The sequence below is a fragment of the Anguilla rostrata genome, chromosome 15 (assembly GCF_018555375.3).
Source record: "Anguilla rostrata isolate EN2019 chromosome 15, ASM1855537v3, whole genome shotgun sequence".
Lineage (NCBI taxonomy): Eukaryota > Metazoa > Chordata > Actinopteri > Anguilliformes > Anguillidae > Anguilla > Anguilla rostrata.
This window is the reverse complement of record NC_057947.1, coordinates 13,073,571-13,096,498: the sequence shown is the minus strand read 5'-3', so window position 1 is coordinate 13,096,498 and position 22,928 is coordinate 13,073,571. Positions and strand designations below refer to the sequence as shown.

At 42.8% G+C, this 22,928-nt stretch overlaps 2 protein-coding genes across 8 annotated transcripts in view; both read right to left on the bottom strand.

Moving 5' to 3' along the window:
* Positions 1–8,939: 8,939 nt before the first annotated feature.
* Positions 8,940–20,078, bottom strand: LOC135241435 (interleukin-10 receptor subunit beta-like). Of its 4 annotated transcripts, none has more exons than XM_064311875.1 (8): positions 19,396–20,078; positions 18,403–18,477; positions 17,410–17,530; positions 13,514–13,689; positions 12,957–13,144; positions 12,354–12,513; positions 11,899–11,990; positions 8,940–10,453 (listed from the first exon to the last, which is right to left on the bottom strand). In XM_064311875.1, the coding sequence occupies exons 2-8, from the start codon at positions 18,449–18,451 to the stop codon at positions 9,647–9,649; spliced, it is 1,593 nt and encodes a 530-aa protein (XP_064167945.1). In that variant the 5' UTR covers positions 18,452–18,477; positions 19,396–20,078; the 3' UTR covers positions 8,940–9,646. The 4 variants fall into 4 exon arrangements, with proteins under 4 accessions (XP_064167945.1, XP_064167944.1, XP_064167946.1 ...); XM_064311874.1 differs by having other exon boundaries at positions 11,899–12,017; positions 19,396–20,049; XM_064311876.1 differs by having other exon boundaries at positions 11,899–12,017; positions 12,957–13,111; positions 19,396–20,042.
* A 94-nt stretch (positions 20,079–20,172) lies between these two features.
* Positions 20,173–22,928, bottom strand: part of LOC135241436 (exosomal polycystin-1-interacting protein-like) — a 7,884-nt gene continuing 5,128 nt past the window's right edge. For 3 of the 4 annotated variants that reach the window (XM_064311880.1, XM_064311878.1, XM_064311882.1), the window contains one exon: positions 20,173–22,332. In XM_064311880.1, the coding sequence (XP_064167950.1) occupies positions 21,524–22,267 (744 nt within the window). In that variant the 5' untranslated portion in view covers positions 22,268–22,332 and the 3' untranslated portion in view covers positions 20,173–21,523. Of the gene's footprint in view, positions 22,333–22,623; positions 22,759–22,928 lie in introns of all 4 variants that reach the window. The other variant, XM_064311881.1, reaches the window with a different exon arrangement.

Below are 22,928 nucleotides of genomic sequence, written 5' to 3'. Positions count from 1 at the left end.
CTTCAAATACTGCCATCAACCATGGCTCTGCTGTGTGTTGCCACAAAGTTATAAGGAAGCATAAACCCGGCAAAAATGTAACAATTTTAGTCAAGGGAATGTGAGGTTAAAATAAATACAGGAAGTTTTGAAAAAATGGGGAACACAAAGGTGGTGGAAGGAGTGATTATTTGCATGGCACGTTGTCACATGTTATTGATTACATGTCAGAAATAAGTCACAAAAAAAAAAAAATCATTAAAGTGCTTTGGACAAAAAGTCTCTCACTGACACAAGTTTTAAGGAAGCCATTGCATGTAAACTGATGAAAACCTACAAACTGGAATAATTAGGTTTTTTTGAAAGCCTGAAATGTTCTTTCTTCCAGTGAGGAAGATTGCATGATCTTCAAAATCAATAAATATGTGAGCCCATTGCTGCTTTTACTCTTTTTCATTTTGTGGAAGTACTTCCCCATCCTCTGTCATGCCGTTGTCTGAGTGGCTGCAGAGTGGTCCTTCCTCCACAAGGGGGCTCTCTGATATTATGCTGACCTCCTGGTACTGTTCTTCCTGCTGGGAGCTGTTCTGCATGGCCATGAAGATATATTGGTGGGGTGGCTCCATCAAGTACTGGGGGATGGAAGGAAAATCAGTCTATGGGCTCAATCAACCAACCAGCCAATTATTTAACTCAATAATATTGACATACACATTGATTCACACCCACTTATGTGTAAACATGCACACACACACACACACACACTCACACACAAACTGACCCTTTTTAAGTGATTGGGCAGGGTGGCAGTGGGATAGAGGATTTTCAGGCCTTTGTAGAAGTACCAGACGACCAGGAACAGCAATGGCAAAGTCACAGACACAACCACAAAGCTGACCACCAAGATGAGAGCGATCAACCAAGCCTGCACCCTCCCTGGAGAACACACATACATCAGGCATACATCAGGGGTGCAGGTATTACAAGGTAGTCATCACCATGCCCAGATCGAGAAGGCAACTAAAGAGGAGGGCTGGGAGGGGCAGGACACGGCGGGCCTGACAGGACAGGGCAGGACAGAGGCGGGGCATTTGAGACCTGAGCTCCAACCTCTGGACAGGTGTGATGCCATTGTTTTTTCCTCCCAATTCATAATGGCCAACTAACTGCTTTCCTTTCCCATTTCTATACCCTCTGTCATTTTTGAAGGGTAGCATGAATATCATTCAAAGCATGTGCAGTGAGACACCATTGTTCATTGTGTTAACTCTTCAATTACCCAGCTGAGCTGCTGCAGTTACTGGGGAAGACTGCACACCGGGGGCAAGTAGATCCTTATTGGCCAGGGGAGCTGCTTTTGAGTGATTAGGTAAGTGGGGGGGAGGGTTACCTGAATCTATCCCACCCTGGCCAACATGACAACATTTCCTTAACTGAAAAAAAAGATTCAAGCACATCTATGAAAAGGGAAGTAACTATGCAAAACAGAGTGGACAATTTAATGAGATAGAGGAAGAGGGGGATCAAGAAGAAGCACACCGTCTGTGGTGGTGGTCTCGCACGTTGCCTGGCTGAACTCTCCAGTCTTCTCTAACTCCCCAATGAAGACCTGGACCTGCACACAGTACCTGCTCAAGGCCTCCAGCTGGCTCAGCACGAGGCTATTCTGCTGCCTGTCATTCATTACAGTGGCCTGCAGGGGGCAAGCACAGAAGATGAGCTTAAGAAAGCACCAAATTTACAGGCAAATTTATCTGTAATCACACAAACAAGAGGAAATCCTACCTTATCCTCCTCCCCCTCTTTCCAGTATCTGATGTTGTACCCCACTGTGCTGTAGATCTCTTTTAAATCTTTAACCTTCATAACAGGGTCTTGAATATCCATCTCCAGGTTTCAGCTGGACCTCCAATGACAGCTGCAGTGAGATCCACAGGAAATGATCAGATGGACGCCGAGAAGAGGAGGTGTACAGTTCTGTGATGCACCCCAACACTGTGTTCTAGAATGTATGCTTGCCTACCACTACAGATACTCTATGCTTACAAGATACTTCTACAGTATTTGCTTCTTACCGTCACAAGGCTCTGGCTGGTAACAGCAGTTTCCAGCGTTACAGTACAATATAGAATATCCATTGCCACCATACTGCACTATAAAACAAAATTTTAATAAAATTTTGTAATAGAATTAATAAGAATCTTACTACATTTCCCAATCTCTTCTAATGTTTTTATTGAAATGTGTCTAAGAGGAGCCACATAGCAACAACCTCTGGGAATAACAAATATGGCTAAAGCAAGCTTCAATGCATGATTAATGCCAAAATACATGAGTGGAATGTCTGTGCATATTTTTTCACTCATACTTGATTTTAGGCACAGTTTTTGATAAGTCAACCTCAAAATTTCATGCTTGTGCTTTTTTACAACCTTGGTAGAATGGAAGTAAGTAATTTTGGTACGCAACCTCCTGTGTACAGGCATGTCCTGTTATCGGTTAAAAGGCTTCGAAACTAAAAAATCATCAAAACCTGACCATTGCCTTTTGTTTTATTTTCATGAACATTTCTTTTTTAATTGAATTAATCATAAACACAAAAAAATTAACAACATTACATTACATTTCTTTGGCAGATGGTTTTATCCAAAGCCATGTACAATAAGTGCATAGAATCATAAGAATTAGAGCAGACAAAAGGAGGGAAGCAGTTAAACCCAAGAGCTCACAAACAAAATAACAAACTAACAAACTAAGGAGTGGAGAATACACACAACTGAAAAATCTGAATAATAAGCTGATTGGACATTGCTTGTGGGTTTTCTCCCCCCTTCAGGATTTGTCATGGTTCTGTGTTTCTGTCTCTGTTTTTCCTTGTTGGGCCGCCAGATGGCGGCACTTCAGTTTTGTTTGTTTGTTTTGTTTTTCAGTTCGTTCTCCCTCCCTGTGTTAATTGTATTATTGGTTATAATTATTCTATCATTGTTCCCACCTGTGTCTTGTTATCCCCTCCTTTTTCTGGTTTGATTGTTCTTTGAGTTCACCTGTGTCTTGTTACCCTTGTCCATTTATGGACGGAGTGTAGCACAGTGGGTAAGAAACTGGGCTTGTAACCGAAAGGTCGCAGGTTCGATTCCCGGGTAGGACACTGCCGTTGTACCCTTGAGCAAGGTACTTAACCGAAATTGCTTCAGTATATATCCAGCTGTATAAATGGATACAATGTAAAATGCTATGTAAAAGTTGTGTAAGTCGCTCTGGATAAGAGCATTTGCTAAATGCCTGTAATGTAATTTAAGTTCTTTGTTTCCTGACTCAGGTGCTGGTTCCTTGCGTTTCATGTGTGTTTCTGCCTGCGGTTTGATCTGCTTGTGTTTCTAACTTTGTTTCTGCCTGTCTTGCTGCCCGTGCTTTTCTGCCTGTCTGTGTCTGCCCTGCCTGTTCTGTTCTACATGTTTTTGGATTTTCTTCTGTTTTTGATTTTTTGTGAAGTAAATGTCTTTGTTTAAACTTTCCTTTTGAGTTCCTGTGTTTTTTCCACTCCACGTCTGGGTCCTCCCCTCCCGTACGTGACAGGATTACTTTCTTGAAGTCAAGCTCAGCTAGTTAAATTCAAGTCTTCTATAATGTTTATTCTGAGTTAATTTGAAAGCAAAATACGTAGGATTATAAAGCTGTGGGCTTACTCTCTTGGTCCGGGAGGAATTCTTTAGTCTTTGCCCACCTGGACGTCTCTCCCCGCCGCTCCGCCCTCACTTGGAACACGTAAATGCCGAAAGGATGGATCCCCTGGGTGAAGTCACACCTGCGCTCTGTTTGATTACGGCAGACAGTACTGAAACCGGCGTCATCGGAGGACCTGCGTGGGAGAGAATCCAAGAGTAACAGCCCCCTCTGGAAACCAGAGAATCCAAGAGTAACAGCCCCCGCTGGAAACCAGAGATTCCAAGAGTAACAGCCCCCTCTGGAAACCAGAGAATCCAAGAGTAACAGCCCCCTCTGGAAAACCAGAGAATCCAAGAGTAACAGCCCCCTCTGGAACTAGAGAATCCAAGAGTAACAGCACCCTCTGGAAACCAGAGAATCCAAGAGTAACAGCACCCTCTGGAAACCAGAGAATCCAAGAGTAACAGCCCCCGCTGGAAACCAGAGATTCCAAGAGTAACAGCCCCCTCTGGAAACCAGAGAATCCAAGAGTAACAGCACCCTCTGGAAACCAGAGAATCCAGAGTAACACCCTGAACAGAGATTCCAAGAGTAACAGCCCCCTCTGGAAACCAGAGAATCCAAGAGTAACAGCACCCTCTGGAAACCAGAGAATCCAAGAGTAACAGCCCCCTCTAGAAACCAGAGACGGGACTATTCAGCACCCTCCGGAGAGAGCACTACACACACAGACAGGACACCTCCCCTGCCTGCCCCAACCAGAGGTGAGCACAAAATGGCCCATTTTAATGTCTGACTATCTGCCACACCAGATTCTCTCCCTCAGAACCTTGCAACCTCTGAATAGCAACAACAACAAAACTGAGTTCAGTACCTCGTTTTGTAAATGAAGGAGAATTTCATTCTGTTTATTAGATTGAAAATAGTGCCATAGACACAAACTTCACCAGTTCTGGTCATTTATGGGAACAGCAGTGTTGGAGCAGCAGTGCAATGGCTGAATGTGGAACAGTGGAATAGGACACTGTAGAGCCCAGAAGAGGAAGTATTCTGTGAACTTCTCCTGTCTCTGGCAATGTTATTCATGGCTAATCTCCTCTCCTCACTCTTCCACTCCCCCTTGGGCTGGATTATGTATTTTTTAAATAGCCTTCACACACAAGTCCCTGCACGTTATCAACCATTCAAAAAAATGTGCTTTCACACATATCGAGAACAAAATTAGGATTTTGAATGATGGCACATTTCCTTAGTAACTAATATTGCTGTAGATTTTCAGGGATTCTGCAGGAGAAATTTTTTACAGAATCTAAAGAATTTTCACATCTTTTTACAATCAACATAAAGATGATAGGTCAGAATTTGGGATAAACAGAATGAATCCATGGATCCATCCTGCCTTGTGTTAATTGTGCAGACAGGTGGTAGTGTTATGGTCTGGGGAATGTCTTCTTGACACACCTTAGGCCCCTTAATACCAACTGAACATGTGAACACCTCAGCGTACCTAACTATTTGTTTCAGACTATGTGCATTCCTTTACAGCTACAATGTAGCCTTTTTGAAATGGATACTTCCAGCAGGATAATGTGCCATGGAACAAAGCATGCATCATCTCAAGATGGTTCCACAAATATCAGTGACTTCAGTTTACTCCAATAACCTGCACAGTCCCCAGATCTCAATCCAACAGAGCACCTTAGGGATGAGGTGGAACAGGAGTGTTGCAACATGAAGGTGCAGTTGAAAAATCTACAGGAACTGAGTCATGCTCTCAAGTCAGCATGGACCAAAATCATAAAGCAATGTTTCCAGCACCTTGTTGAATCCATGCCAAAGAATTCAGTCTGTTCTGGAGGCAAAAGGGGTCCAACCTGGTACTAGATAGGTGAACCTAATAAAGTGGCCCCTGAGCATATGTATTTGACTCAGGACTGGCGAGAAACAGAAATAATAAAGAAATCCACAATATGACTCAAGTTGTGACACATAAAAACAATTTAAACTCCAAAGTTCAAAACTGAAAGTGCCAGTAATCTCAAGCCTGATACAATTTAAATATAAACATATGCCACACAATGTCTGTCATACTGTGTCCTGTGTTTTTTTTTCATGCGGCCTGTGTTTTTCTTTTAGTTTTTTGACAGGCATATAGGTCAAAGTTTTGGTATAATCCAGTCCATATAGGCTGCAAAAAATAACCTTATGAGCTCCAAATAACAACGATAACTTAACATATATTTAACATCATTAAATTGACATGTTAACGTCTGGGCAAAATTATGAAAATGTGGTGAAAATGTTTTGTTAGCATATGCATTTGTCAATTCTGTGGTGTGTTTGCATGAGGCACTCCACTCACCTGTATTCTGCAGTATAGGTGAGGTTACCTAGGGAAGTGTTTGGCCTGTCCCACTCCAAGATCACTCCCATGTTGATGGATATCACCCTCACATTTTTGGGGACAGGCAAGTTGGCCAGCACCATTGCAAAACCAAAGTACTGAGACATTGAGATCAAAGCAACAACATTCTAACCTGGTTCAAATACACATTCTACAACTATTTAGATGTTGGCAAAATTTTGAAAAGACTTCCAACATCCCCGAGACTTTTCAATGGAACATTTTACTAACCTAAACCAGAGGTGGAAAATCCAGGTTCAGAAAGTAAAAGTCCTCCCCAGTATTTTGTTCCAACCTATTTTTATACGGTCTATGGTTCCACCTGGATTCGCTAATTAGCGCAATTATTCAGCCAAGAGTTAAAGCTAGTTAGTAGAATCAGCTGACTGAATTAATGGGCGGAAGAAATACATGGCAGAACTTTTACTTTCTGACCCCTGGACTTTCCATCTCTGACCTAAACATACAATCGCATGAAATAAGTATTCTGTTCCATATACTGGTCAAAATAGATATAGCAATTGTTTTATACCGGTGTTGGTTAAGGCTGTCAAAAGTGCCATGAACTTGAGTTCATATACTTGTAATATTTAGTTCGAATATTTGATACATTCCTATTTTAAGCTGATTGTCGACAGTTGACCGCGCAATATCATCTCCTTCTAAATTGCCACGTTATTTTACAGCGGGCAGTAGAATAGAGGACATCGGTGAACTTTCATACTCGTTTAATACATCTGGGGCCTCATTTATAAAACGTATTTTAGATAAACCGTGTGACGCGGGATACAAAACTAATATTCGAATGCTCAAATTTAGAACTTAAAAAAAAAAAAGATTTTCGAATAGTTTTCGAACTTCGAATATTTTTTTGACAGCCCTAATGTTGGTAATCTGCCAGAATTTTACAGGTGTCTAAAGGGCTAACCACTTAATATCTTTCAGTTCACATAAAATGGCCAGTTGATAAGAGAAGTATTGTTACAGACCAAGCAATCTATCAACGAACAAAGAAATAGAGAACTTCTTGGTTCCTGTTTTCTTTTCAGGTGACTTTACAGCGCGGTGTATTAGATGTGAAACACTGGTCCCATTGAGATTCCCTGTTCGTACCGCTATGCCTAATAAGTTCATGCATACACATCTTCTGTTATTAGCCTACATAAGTTATTACTGTGTGTCCTTCATCAGCAGTTAATATCATTAGACTGGGTTTCAAAATGCATTGTAACATGCAACGGTCTTCAAGTATTATGTTTATGCTTGGCAATAAATGAACAGAAGCAGTTTCCAAACATGCCTCGAGCGTCTTGAACGAGCTAATAGAGCCGTTTCTTTTTTCAGCTGCTCAAAAAAAAAGAAAAAGAAAGAAAAAAAACAGCAGACGCACTGTAAATTGTTGAAAATATTGAACTTGTGTTACAATCAATATTCAATTCCGAGAGCATTTTCTCACGTACTTATCCTGCCCCCCCAGTAACAATTCACTAAGCAATAGAGTAGCTATATGATTAACTCAACTAAGCGGACAAACGGAATTCACGTCCTACAGACAATAAATTATAAGCAATACCAACCTGAAACAGAAAGGATGACGAGAAAACAGGTTTCTGGAAGAAATGTATACGCCATCCAGGAGGTAGAAACTGCATAACGTGTACGGACCGTTGCAGCTCACCACGCCGTAACAGCGAACTAAACAACAGACGTCTCGACGACTACATTCTCAGTAGGCGGTGTTGAGAGAGGGTTCCTCCTTCACCAATTCTGGAAAACGAAACTAAATAAGGCACCAAACAAAACATAAGCGCTTGTCAAGCCGTTTCCCCGAGTAAACTTGTACTAATGCGCTCCCTCCCGCGGTCCCATTTCCAGGGAATCAAGGTACTGACGAAGGTCAGATTATAAGACTATTAGGAAACATATTTTTAACGCAATAATTATGTAATGTATTATATTGATAATTTCATATTTAATTGGTTAGTATTACGTTAAAAATGTGAAAAGGAGAATACTCTCATTATATTACTTATGAACACTAAAACAGAATAATACTGAGGAAATTACACCCATCACACAGGGCCATGCTACGCAGTAAAATGTTCAGTTTCAATCAACTCGTTTAGAGTATGTTTGATTCTTATTGGCCACATAATTGAATAATTGAACACATTAGCTAACACTAAACTTGAACTGCCTATTCTTCAATCGAGGCTGGAGTCAGGGTGGAGGACATTCACATCACAGAACTCAACAGACAGTCCATTTCACTGATCCAGGTTCCTGTGAACCTGTCCATGATTTTAACCTCTGTCCTCCCTATACTGTCTTTCAGAAGTAGACTGACAGCTGATTCCAGCTTTCCAAAGTGAAGGGAGTGAGCCCATCTTGTAGTCAGGATAGGTAAGGTAGGCACAGGGCGTTGCTGCCTTATCCATCACCGTACTTCTCAGTGTGCAGAAAATATCAACACCTGTGTATCGGCAGGAAAACTATCACCACTTTTTTTCTGATACAAAAGAGTGGTGATAGAACCCACAGACCACTGAACCAGTTGTGGGCGAACCAGTACTAGCACTTTAAAAAATGTGTCGCTTACAAATCTAGTGTACATTTGGAGCAGAAATTAGCCTATATTTTAAAGGAAGTGACAGAATTAAATGAAAAGCTTACAGCAATGTTTTACACAACTTACTGAAAATAAACCAATTTTATCTTAATAAAACAGGAGCATGTGGACTTTCCCCTGTATGAATAACATGTTTTTTTCCTTGTGGAAAACAGACCTGCATCAACCTTCATGAGACAAAATACAATTTAAAGACCTTCAGTGTCATGGTTCACAAGATGAATTTAGACCCAGGCACAGAGATCAACAAGGAGGCAGAGATAGATAAAAAATAAGCCTTTACTGAGACTTCAATTCTGCAGTACAAAACATATAAAAGTATAGACTAGACATTAAAGAATAGCAGCTAGGAACAACATGCATGAAACACAAAGACCAAGCAATGAACTGAGGAAAACCAGGAACTAAAATACAGTGGAACAGGGGAACACAATCACAGGAAACAAGCAGACAAGTGCGGAATGCGGGAAACCAATAACCAAATGAACAGTACAATGCAGACAGGAGACACAAAACACAGAGTGAATGCAAAACGGAATCAGCGGTCTGGAGCCAGAGCCGTGACAGAACAGTAGAATATTTGTATCTTGTCTCATTACCACAGCGTTGTTTAAATAAAGCAGAGCAAATGAAAAACTGAAGCCAGATTATTGCACGGGTTTAAAGTGCATGGTTGCTGACAGGATTTTATATAATCGTGAATAAGAGGTTTCAGCCTGTCACTGTAGATCTGCTTCCTGGTGCTCTTTCTTCATTCTTCTACAGCAATGTGCAATGTACACACACACACACACACACTCATGCCTGCGAGCGCGCACACACACACAAATAATGACACACCCTTCTCCCCTCTGCTTATCCTCTGCACTGGTCTGTTCATCAGCATCTGTACATAGACACACATGGGGAAACTGAAGCATGTGGGCCCATAGAGAGAGACAATGTGAAGATGTGGAGTTGTGCAATGGCTAACGTCTCATGTAGCCTGAATACTCCTCATCGCCCCCTTCCTCATCCTCATCTTCCTCCTCTTGCCTCTCCTTCAGTGCACTCTGAGTATCTATCTGTATGGAGCCTTCAAAGTGCATCTGTAAATAGGAAGAGTGAGTTTTCCCTTGTTCTGATTGGTTAGATGAGTGGGGCAAGTATGACAGTACTGTGTCGTCTGTCTGTGAGCTGCCAAGCTCAATGAGCCTACTCCCTGCATCCGTTTCCACGGAGATCAGGGGCTGGTGCTCACCTTCGCTGTCCATTGGCTGCAGCTCTGCTGCCCACCCCTCCTCATCCCCTACTTCCTCTTCCTCCTGTTCCTGCTCTCCCAGGGCCACAGAGAACAGGTTAATGTCTGCACAGTGCCCCTCTTCTCCCTCTGCATCACCCCCCTTCTCCTCCTCCTCCTCCTTCTGTTTCTGCTTGGAGAGGCTGGGTCCTGTTATTGCTGCTCTCTCGCTCAGACACAGCACCCCCACGGCACAAGGGACCCCGCATTCCACTCTCATAGTGCAGAGTGTCCTGGAATTCCCAGAATCCTCGGAGACAGAGGTGTCAGTGGTGAGGGTCGTGACTGTGCCACCGCTGCTGGAGCTTGTGGCCCCCGAGGATCCTGCTGCTCGGTTCTCGTAACCACCATTCCCCCCGTCCTCTTCTTCCTCCTCATTGTTGTCCTGGGCTCCACCCCCAGTGGCACCCCCTATGCCTTTGGGCTCAGAGATCACCGAGACTTGGTCTGGCACAATGACGGCCACATTTAGGAAGTATGACTGCACCAGAGACATCTGCACAGACAGGAAGGGAGAGAGAGAGAGAGAGAGAGAGAGCAATAGTTTGTGTGTGAGCGAGAGAGAGAGAGAGAGAGAGAGAGAGAGAGACAGACACTGACATTTGATACTCCTTTATTTTAGCCACTCAGCACATCAATAGCCTTCATAAAACATACAGATGAGTGACAAACTATAGGAAAAACCTCTATAAATGAGTAGAGACTCATAACAAATGCAGATGCTTCCATACAGATGTACTACATAATACAATTAAGCCATTAACATCCTATCATGCTATGTGGAATGTATAAAAATGTTGAGCAGGCCCAGTTGACCTCGATTTTGGATCAAGATGGCAAGAGGAAAAGATCTAAGTGATCTTGAAAGAGGGTTCATTATTGGGGCACAGACTGCAGGAGCTTCATTCACAAAGACATCTGCATTTAGATTTATGGGAAAGAGGGTAAAAAGGGTTGGAAATTGTGGTTGAAAGCATAGAATTGATGTCTGTGATGCTCGTGCATTAATGTGATATGTAAAGAAAGACAGAAGAACAACTCTTCCTCAGGTGACTGAGAATGTCAGTGCAGGACGTGATCAATGCAGACTGTGTCAGCAAGAACAGTCCGTCGACAACTACACAGAAAGGGATATTACAGTAGGGTTGCCGTGCACAAACCCCTCGTTAGAAAGATGAATGCACATTTGAAAGTCCAGTGGCGCAAAAAACATAGGCACTACAGAGATGTGGAAAAAAGTGATATGCTCAGATGAGTCATCCTTGACCATATTCTCAACAAGTGTATGAGTGCATGTATGGCTTACACAAAGTGAACGCTCCATGCCCAAATGCTTGGTACAATGCGGGAGTAGATAAAATAACATGTCCTAGCCATAGTGCAGACTGCATTACAACACAATTTCGCACCCCATTGTGAGAAACAGTGATGTAATGTGAACAGTGAACAGCCAGGAACTCATTATGTTGAAAACAAAAGTGAAAGCTAAAAAGGAGGCGCTCGCTTGCTTGAATGAAAATGTAGGTTTAATAGTTGCGTATTAAATTGGCTCTGGCCCTCCTCCACATGAGTCAGTGTGATACATCTGATCAAGGTGCAACAATACTCCAGAGAGAGAATCAACAACAGGATTGTCTCATAATCTTTTTTATGGCTCTTCTGGACATTGGCCATTTCTGCTTTCATATCATTTTTAACATTTAAAATCCCTCTGTCCCATCTGCAAAGGCAAAAGGCCCTTCTTTAGTCCACATACAGCTTTACGTGTTGCCTACACAATGCGTCAGTACGTTCAGAGAGTGTGTTGTTTTAAGATTGACTTAAGCTTTGATTTGTTGTACAATATACAGTAAATGCCTAATCTTAATTGTCAATAAATGAAAAACTGTTGGCCCAACATACTTCAGTAGCACGGAATTCACAGTTGACACAGGCTCTTACCAGGGCATTTGGTGGCTTGGGGTTCCAGTTGTAGAGGAAACCAGTGTAGATGAGGCCTAGCAGAACTGCACAGGATCCCAGGAACAGAATGACTGACACACATGCCAGGACAGTGGGGACTAGTCAGAGAAACCACACACAACCAGGCATTCAGCAAAAACTGGCCAGAAAGACCGGGACTACACAACCCACAATTCAACACTGCCCGTGTGCCATGGACAGAGAGTAAATAAAAAATACCATTCAGTACAACTTTGGGCCTGCCCCAGAGATATCGGATGGCTGTCTGTAAGGGATTCACTGTGAAACCACAGACACAAATCTATTTGAGAAATGTGAAATTGGTGCAGGAGCATTACTAGATACAACTTCCTCCATCCAGCCCCTGCTGGGGTGCTGATCTGGGGGGGGGGGGGGGGCGTTTTGGGGGTGGGGCGCAGTGGAAAGGGACTCACCTGGGTTCAGTGGCAAAGGGCTGGTGAAATGGCAGGTCCAGTCAGAGGACAGTAAATTCTGATTTTCAATTATTTCAGGCTGCACCCGCACACAGTACTGTACCCCTTGGTGGAGATGTTTGATGGCAGGCTCTTTCAGTGCTGTGGTGTCCTTTTGCACCTGTGAAAGATTAGAACATGAATGTAGTAGAAGGATGTGATTAAAAAGTCAGATTGAACTCCAGTTTGGGCTAACTAAATAATTAAGAGCATAAGCTGCCATTAATCCTGTAACAGAACAGGTAACCCACAGGCACTGTCAGACCAAGTTTGTCCCAGTAGCAACCGGTTTTAATTCTACCTGCCTAACCCTGGCTTTAACCAATTACTTCAGTGATGTTGCTCTTATGAACCTGGACTCCTATCACCTGAATATCCCTCACTTAGAAATCCGAAACTAGCAATGTACTGTGCAGAATCCTAGAGTGGGGAGTTTTGAATTATAGAACCCCCCATCCCCCCAAAATAGATTTTACAATAAAACACAATAGACCTATGTAAAGATGATGTTATGATAGTGCCCCAGTTTGTACCAAACAAAAAAACCCTGGCCTTTGTTCTTACCCGGCTCTCACCAGCTTTCTTCCAAAAGATGGAAAAGTGAAATTCACGATAGATTTTTTCTATGGATTTCTTTGCTTTGCCCCTGGGAAGCGTAATGTTGAGCAGCAGACGGTCTCCATGGCCTGTCACAGACACCTGAGGAGGGCCCAGCTTAGCTAGATATTGGAATATGATCAATTTATGCTCATCTAGACACATGTACAAACACACACATGCATACCACATGCACAGAGACATTGCATGGAGTCAGACATTATGAAACAACACATTCCATAATAGTATTAGTAATAATAATAATAATAATAATAATAATGCATAGGGCCATATATTTACACAACCGCACACACACACACACAGACACACACATTTAAATATAGCGTTATGCTAGTAAACATGTGAACTAGAACATTTGAAGTTGAGAAGTGCACTAAAATGTAAATTTCCTAAAAATGGACTGCACACAGACTCCTGCGTAGCCCTAAAGTTCTTTCCAGCTTGCTACAACAAAACCAGTTCTGTCCCATAAGGCAAGCATGAAACGTGGCAGGTGGACTCACTGTCTGTGTAGGGGCAGAAGACTTGGCCGCTCCAGTTGGACTCCACACCGCCGTTCAGGGCCTGCACGTGGACGCCGTAAGGATATTTCAGGTTCTTGAAGGTGCCCGTCAGGTTTAGCATGGTGACAGAGGAATTCAAAAAGCTAGGCTGCAGCCCCAATTGTTTCCCATGGCAACTGAAACATAAAACACAAACACCAGAGCAGATGACTGCCATTTAATGACATGCAATCAAGTCAAATAAAACAACCAAAATTCTAAAAGAAAGCTGAAAGCTTATACCTTAGTGGTGATGTGATTGTGGGGGGGGGGGGGGGGGGGATGCAGCTATGAGATACATTTTGAAATTCCTCATATATTCTCAAAGAAAAATTGCAGTGTGACAACCCATAATGCAATTGCAATCAGCTGAAAAGTTACTCAATTAACTTCACTATCACTTTGAAAGAGGACCATTTCAAAATTTTATCTGAATATATTAACTCTTCTCCAGAAAATGTTAGAACACCTTTGATTTCTACAGGCTTGGGGCTCACGAGAGGTATAGTAATCACTTTGGTAGAGATCAAAATGACTTTCATAAAGCATTCAACCTTTACAGCTGGCTCAGAGTTTCTATGAATGCTAAAACAAAGAGATCCTGTAAACGATTTATGTCAGTGGTGTCCTTCTAATTGGAAAGATTACTGCTTTATGTTTCTATGAATAAATCTGTACACCATAATAAGATTCTGTGAAATGTGAATTCTGAAATAGGCCTTCGTCTCATATAGCTGGCCCTGACAGGATGTGGTTAGCTCTCGGAAAATAAGCATTTGACTGCCATTCAGAGAACCACCCACAGAAAACCCACAGACTCAATGTGAGAATCTAGAAAAACAAGCATAAAAAAGACATAACTTCAACAGACCAGTTGAGCAGGGTGACTGATACGTTCCCTGTTTTATGACTGACAAAGAGGACAAAAATGAGAAAATCTTTCTTTGTGAAACCAGAATTAAATGCAATTCAATTGCATTGGGCTGGTTTATTTGCTGTTGGCAGTGTAGCACTGAACATACAGATTATGATAATAATGGTGTTTATGTTCCCAGAAAATCCTCTTTTATGGTGATATAGCAATGGATCACTCCAAGGAATGGATCACTCTCTGTACTGAATCTGTGGAACAGGGGTAATGAATTCTGAAAATAAGAACAGTGTATTCTTGATTTACATACTGTCATGGTTGTGGGTGGCTTGAGCATTCTGCTCTATTCCTTTCCACCCCTGCTTCTCTAATTAGAGTTTGTTACGTCTTTTGGTTTAATGGTCCGTACGCGTGCAGAATTCACTCTGCCTACAGACCCCTTCTGCGCTTATTGGTTCAGAGCTCGGCAGACGCGTTGATTGCGTTCGCTGGACGCCTGTCTAATGTTACTTAAGGTGTTGGTTCACAGAAAGACGACGCTTTAGTGTCATCTACACATGAGAGCCGGTACTGGTAACCAAACAGTGATTTTCAGTGCTTCGTACTTTATATAAGCTCACGTCCAAGAATTATGCCCATAGGCGTTAATAATCTCTTGCGTGAACTTATATAAGGGAGGTATCTGGTTTAGCACATCCGTGACTCCTTTAGTCAGGACTGTCACGGGGTAGAGTTAGGAGGAGACCAGTTCTGCGAGTTGTGCAGTTAGTCCTCTCTCTCTCTGAGCTACGGAGGTTTTTGAGTGCAGTGCCCAGACGTTGGGTATGCATCAGCTCGCTCCGTTGGGCTATTGTTTATTTTATTTTAGTTCTGAGTTTGAGAACCTATCTACTCCTCCCCCTTGGTTCGGAGTCCTCCTTTTGAGGTTCCCTTACTTAGTTGGGATATTCCCGTGGTGTAGTAGTCGTTCCTGTTCGTTTTTCTTTACCCTTCCTCGGTCTCGGAAGAGATTTTGTGGCGTGCTCAGCTTTTAGTGAGACGCTTTATTAAGATCCCTGTTCGGTTGCGCTTGGTCTCCGTCCCCCAACCTTTACACATATACTCCTATATCTCAACCCAGAACCAATAAGAAAGCATGAATCAAGCTGCTCATCTGAATATGCCTCACCTTCTTTCAACCACATCTCAGTGTCACAAAACCCTGAAACTGTCAGACCACATATAAATGTCATTTAACCCTTTCATACACACAAACCCAGTGTACTCACTTTAACCAATGGCAGTTAAATGCCAGTTTCACTTGCGTTCCTGTGGAACATCTCTCAACTACTCATGCGCTTTTCTAAAACTCACGTCGACCTTTACATTAGGCTTTAAGCACAAAATTTATTCTGTGTTTTATGGAACTAGATTTGGGAATGTAATTAGGTTAACTCAACAATCTATAATTGTTGTAGTCTGTATTAGTATCTGTTTGCTGTTAGTGTTTATTTTATGTTTCTGTAAGTTTATTATTTTTCACATCCTCCGTCCCAGTATTTTCATTCTCCCGGTCACTTGTCTCCCCAGTGCCGTCTCTGCGTCTGTGTTCCCTGAGCTGCTTCACTCCCCTGTATTTGCGTGATTTCACTATTCGGGTGGTTCTCGTTTTACTTACTTCCTGCTTATATCTAGTTTTACTAATTTCTACTAATCCTTACTAACTTATAGATTGTAAAGTACTAACCTCATTAATATACTAACATGTTAATATTACTAATGGATTAACAAACACTAGTTTTGGGTTTTTGATAGTTTAAATCACTATACTAATACATTAACTGTACATTAGCTGTAGCTCCGCCCCTTTTCTTTCTAGTCTGCCCTAACGCTAACGAGTTCTGCAATTGCCTGCACCTGTCTCTTGCTCTAACTGCACCTCTCCCTCTCTGCACGTGTTTTACCTGCTAAACCCAGGCCGTCTGTTATCATTGTTGTCTATGTGATTCCAGTCCGCGTTTTGTCAGTCCCCTGTCATTTAATTAGTTATCCTAATGTTCTTCACCTGGATGTTGTTTGTTACTCCGCCCTCACTCACGTAACCCCTCCTTGATTGTTACCTTCCCCAGTGTATAAATGTCCATCTTTTCCACCAGCTCCCTGTCAGAACGTTGATCGTATTCACTGTGCCGATGTTTTGTAAGCCTTTGTTTATCGAGATTTCTGAGACTCCTTTTCCGTACGACTTCGAGTTTGCCTGCCCATTTTGTTTGATTGCTTTCTGGTTTGACCTTCGCTTTGTTTTGACTTCTTTTGCCTGTTCCTTTGTACCTTTGCCTATCTGATCTCCTGGTTTTTGATTTTTTTACCACTATTCTTTTGGAAACTCGATTTTTGTACCGTCCTATCTCTGATTACCTGGCTTTGAACTTTAGACAACGTTTTTTTGGATTTCCCTCGTCTGCGTTTGGGTCCTTGCACAGAACATTACAATCTATAATTATTAATGTTTATAATACTTTGTTTCCCATGAGCACTAGTTCTTCTTTTTTTCCCAGTTGGGATTCCCCCTATTCCAACTTCCTGGGTAAGTTCAGGAGGTAGTAGGTGTCACATTGTTTCCACTTAAAGCATTAGCAGGCAGACACATCTCCTCCTCCACTTTGCAGGCCTACCAGCGGAGCTGCACAGCCATTGCGCCATGACTGTGCACACTGCAGCCGAAGACCAATTGAACAGAGGAGGCAACAAACCGGGGAACACCCTGCCAACACTGCCTCACTGGCAGATGTGTTGACCAATTGTGTCACCAATGGGACTCCTGGCCACAGGTCATAGGGGGCATCGCTGAACTGAAAACCAGCGCTTTAAATACATCACCTGAGAACCCCATGATTTGGGACATTTTCTTGAATTGCTTGCACAAAAAATTTCCTCATGTCTGTTAATATTCTACAGCTCGACTGATGCTAGCTCTCCTAGAGAAGAACACTACACAGCCACTCACGTGTACTTGACTCGGTAAGCTGTCCCAGGGGGTGTCCCCTGGCCCGGTGTCCATCGCAGGATGTGCTCAAAGTTCACAGACTCGACTGTCACGTTGACCGGAGCAGGAAGAGCACCCAGAGCTGTGGGAACGCAGAGAGACACAGTGATATGAACTAGACAAACACAAACAGCTAAACACATACTGTTCAATTAACGATCATCCAAAGCACAGGGCAGCAGTTAATCAAAATTTGTTCTTAATTTGACCTGGATTCAGTTGTGATTCATCTCTAACTTTATCTTATGATTGAACATGTTTATTTGATTTGTAAAAGCATTTGCTTTTTCTTCATGAAGACAGTTTGAGTTCATTTCGGTTAGTTCTCTGTAAAAAGCGCTATACAAATAAAATTGAATTGAATTGAATTTTGGTGAATCTTGATGAACTGCCCATACTGAATTTCAGAGAAAAAACCCCACTCATGTATACCCAAGTGTATACCCAAGTGAAAGGCCAAATTAACACAGGAAACAGCATGCCATCTGTGCATGTGTAAAGTTCCAAAACACAGTGAACAGGAATACTGAGAAGATTTGAGCTTGAGGGAAGGAAGAAATAACTCACAAAGGACCACAAATACACAACTACCACTTGTAGAATCACCCATTTCTCAGAATCACCCACAATTTACTACCATCTTTCCATTGTTTAATTGCACAACAACACATCATTTTTCTGGTCAAGCTGACCTTTTCCTAAGTGTCATGAGCTCAGTGCAGGTGGCATTTATTTACTAATAAGTGTGGGTGTGTGTGTGTGGGTGTGGGTGTGTGCATGCGTGCATGGGTATGTGTGTGTGTGTGTGTGTGTGCGTGATAAATACTGGGAGCCAATTTCAAAAGTCTTGAAAGAGGTCTGACTTGTTTTGTAAATCATTGACAAAAACAGTACTTTGAAAAGTAATGTTGTTGTTGGCTTAGTTAAATAAGCGAAAAGCCAAAAGACACTTACCAAGATAACAGTGATGTATGAAATTTATAGTAAATAAAATATATTTCATAACTTAAATTGTTCTCTCCCAATGTCCTGGAATAAAAAAAGAATCTGTTACTCTTTATGGCTGATCTATTTCAAAAAGACACGGGAATGCCACAGAAAAGATCAAATACTGAGTTTGTTTCAATGACAGTTTACATTCTCCCCATTTCATTAATGTTAATGGGAAAATGATGAATAGGAGCAAAACGTTGTCCATCTGAAGTAATTAATTTGCTGCCATAATATTTATTCATATTAATAAAAAAATAATAATACAAATATAGGAAAATGGTGGGATTCATAAATGGCAAAATTCTACCTGTGATATGAAAAATACTTGAGCAACATGTCATGACTCTACATAATAATAATAATAATAATAATACTACATTACAGGCATTTCTTATTCAGAGCGACCAGTTAATACATAGTATCCACTCACACAGCCGGATATATACAGAAGCAAATCAGGCTAAGTACCTTATTCAAGGGTACAACGGCAGTGTCCGGGAACCGAACCTGTAACCTTTGAGTTACAAGGTCAGTTCCCTAACCATAATAATAATAATAATAATGCTTGGCGCCCAAAAAGGAAAAACTTCTAAAGCTTTCCGTGAAATATGACATGCATTTGGCCTCTCGATTTACTAAAGTCACCACAGCGCACGTTCGCTAACACTTAACTTCCTGCTTTACTGACAAGGTATACCTACGGTGTAATATACCAGTTTAATACGCGAGTTTAGCGAAACACTCCAGAGAGATTTTTGAGGAACAAAAAGGTGATGTTTTTACGTCAATTGTCCGACGCGGTAAAAGAAAAAACAGAAGACAGACACAATACAAGAATGTAACAATACAATACAACAATACAATACTTTGTTAACTATAGGCTAAAATGAACCGATATTATTGTACAAGTGTAACCCATTGAGAATTATTTTTATAATTGTGTGTTTCGTTTACCTTCATTTTCTGCCTCCCCTGCAGTCCATTTGCACGTTACTAAAGTAAAATCCCTCCGCTGACCACAAAGTACATTTGCTTTGACAACATGACGTCAGGTTAAAACGATGGATGTCACGAAACATACATCTGGAAAAGAAAAAATGACTACTAGTCGTTCAGTGACACATCATCAGTTGACAGCGGTTCAGTTGTAGTCTCCCTCTACAAGGATACAAAAACATAAAAAAGAAAAACCTTTATCCCAGTAATACCTTCCAACAACACGGCAACTCTACAATCACGTGATTTCTCCACAATCAGGAAAGAGGAATAGTTGGAATACAGTGTGGTGTAAAGTGCAGACTACGCCACAGGAGGTCCCCATACCATACAACCTTGGCGGTTCACGGTCATTTCTGACTTAACAGTTCTTATTTTCCAGGATTTTTGGAAACGAACAGAAATTGAAGTCTTCTGGATTGTCGAGTTAACCTTCTTCGGCTTAAAAAAACCCCGAAAGGGTTTAGCTGGTTATTCCTTTGATTCATTTAAGAGTTTTCAAGAGGAAATATGGCATGAGAGGAACAAATCTTGAATTTCAGTCAAATGGAAAATAACCATTAATATATGAGATATGAGCTGCTGACTTGAGTTTCAAAAGTCTCACGTTGATTTAATTTAAAATGATACACAGCTAGTCAGTCAGTCAGTCATTTAATTTTTTAAGTAAAAATGTTTTATGCTTAATTCACAAAATAAAGCAGCACATTCAACCAAAAGAATGGTAATGTTACATACTGAAAATATTAACTTTATTCATGTGTACAAGATACAATGATTACAATTATATACAAATCAAATTCAAACTCAGAACAGATGCAAATACAAACAGACACACGGCTTGGGCAGCAGAAGCCTTGGCTCCAGTTGTCATCAGTGCACATGGGGAGTGGAATTAATCAGCAGAGCTGTCATCCCCTCCTGCAGGAAACAGACTCCGCATTCCAACCTGCCACCCCTCATCTGTACTGAAATCATTAAAACGCGAGACTGCTTCTCCTTTCCATCTTCTCTCTCACACACAGTATCCAGGTCTCACCAGGACCAGAGCAGAGCACAGACCGGCCCTGTGCAGCTTAGCCAGAGCAGTCGTCCAAAGCAAGCAGGAAAGGGTGAGACAACCAGCTGGCCAAAGCACTTTCAGCTCAAAGTATCCACAACAGGCGCAGCTTTCACTTTTGAGCATGCAAGTAATTAGATGTCTCAGAAACGGTTATTACTACATTCTTCCAGGACTGGAGTTAAACCTGCAGACACACCAGGCTTTCAGAACTGTAGTTAAAGGAATAGCTCACTTGCTGGAATCATTTGATAACATCTACAATTTCCAGTAATGGTTTTTATGTGCAAGGGAGGATATTTTACATAAGAGAAGTTTCTGGTGGCCAACTAGCGTTACAAAGGCTGGTATCGTAGCTCTCTGGGTTTTGTGGCCTATGCAAGAAAAATCTCTTCAGATAATTCTATAGCAGCTTGTACAGGGATGTTAACTTTTTAGAGACTGTACATATGAGAAGATTCATTTTACAGCAGTTTTTCACAAGTATGAACATTCAGTAAATTTCAGTTTTATATTGATACTTCTTTCTTTAAGGACAGAAGTCTCAGTTCAACACAAAATAAGATTACCTGTCATTTTTGAAGAATAATTGGTTAATATATACGTACCTCTGGAGGTGTAATGTCGCTGATACAAGCTGCTTTAGAGTGACTTAAATTGCATTTTTTTTTCTTCAGACCGCTGCTTCCGAAATACCCCTGCAGACATTGTAAGGCCATTGGTCTTCAGAATCTAAATATGTAAAATGATCTCACAAAAACACACTGAGCCAATCAGAAACTGTAAGCATCCCTTTAAACCTGCAAGCACTGCGCCCCTCCAGAATTGGAGTTTGACACTGCTGACATTGGCAGATGCTTGGGCTGGTTTGGGCTGGGTGGGTGAAAGTGTTCAGCTCAGTCAGGCTGTGTCTCGCCTAATGTCCCCACAGCAGTCTGGGTAAAGCTGGTAGTGATCCCGCCTGGTACAGTCCGGTCCTGAGCCATGGTGGATCTCCGGGCTGGGTCCCATGTCCTGGTCTCTGCTCTAATAGATGAAAGTTAAGAGGCAGTCCTGAAGAGGTTCTGGGGGCTGTTGAGTTGGGATAGTGTGGGCCAGAGGCAGGTGGGGGAAGTGCTGGGCCAGGATAGGGGTGGGAGGGCTGCTGACGCTGTAGGCCTTCAGAGGGGAGAGTCCGTTCAGCAGGGCTACGTCCAGGAAGGACACCAGGAAGGGCGAGGAAGAGGAGGAGGAGGAGGAGAAGGAAGAGGAAGAAGAGGAAGGCCTGCCCCCCCTGCCCCTGCTTTGCTCCTGCCCTGTCGCAATGTTCAGGGTCTGCTCGGGGTGGGTGGCGTCCTGGGAGGCGGAGTGTAGGCGGAGTCTGCGCAGGCCAAACAGCGTGAGTGGCTGGGCGGAGAAGGGGGCGGGGCCGCAGGCGGAGAGGCGCAGATCCTGCACGGCGCTGCCGTTCAGCAGCTCTCTCAGGACCCAGGCATCGCGCACCCACACGGTCAGCCCGCCACGCACCGCCAGGCCAGCAGGGGGCAGCGCAGAGCGAGGCACCGTCCTGCAGCTGCACAGCAGGTTGGCCAGTGCGTCGTTGCAGTCCTGGATCTCTGAAGCGCAGCTGCAGTTGCGCAAGCTGTGGCCCCCGTGCGAGACGCTGTCGAAGAGCAGGGTGATGTTCAGGGGACCCCCCCCTCCGCTCGGGAGCGCCCCCCGCTGGCCCAAGGAGAGGAGTGTACACAGAGCACACAGCAGCAGCTGGATCACGCCGCCGCTGCCAGACATTTCTGCTCTGTCTGCTGGGCTACGTCATCACCCTCGCATCCTGCCTCACTGCGGCCCCGACAAACCTAAAAAACACAAAACAAAAACAAAGGAGTCGTGATGAAACTGGTGCCTGTTCCTGTCCTGTTACAACCCCGGCATCTGCTTTCACTCAGGCCCTGCAGAGTCAAATAAATCCAAATAAAACCAGTTTTTATATTTCCATGAGCTCCTGGGGAATTAATTGAATGATGTATTCTGCTTTTTATAGTGTGGGGAAGAGGCCTTCCAGGCCCGGAGCCACTGCAGATGGCACCCGCATGTCTATAAAAGTCTGAGCTCTGTGCTAGCCGGTGGCGGTGGCTGGCCGCGCTAACCCACAGGGAGGAGACTCCCCCTTCTCCAAGCTTCTCAGATTTTCACGTTTAGGAAAAAGAGGGATAGAAAAAAAGCTGTGCTGGAACGGCCGTCTTCACACTGTCGTCTTGAGGCATCGCAGCGCTGAAAGAAAGCTGTAAAGAGAAAAAGGAAAAAGAGGAGACTCTGTTTGTTGTACCTGGCATCGCAGCGTGTTTTGAACGGTCTGAGGTGAAGCTGTTTTTACAAGCGCTGGCCTTTTCCTTTCCCCTTATATAACGCAACACCACAGCTGCGGCATGTTTAAAGAGCCACCAAAGTTCAG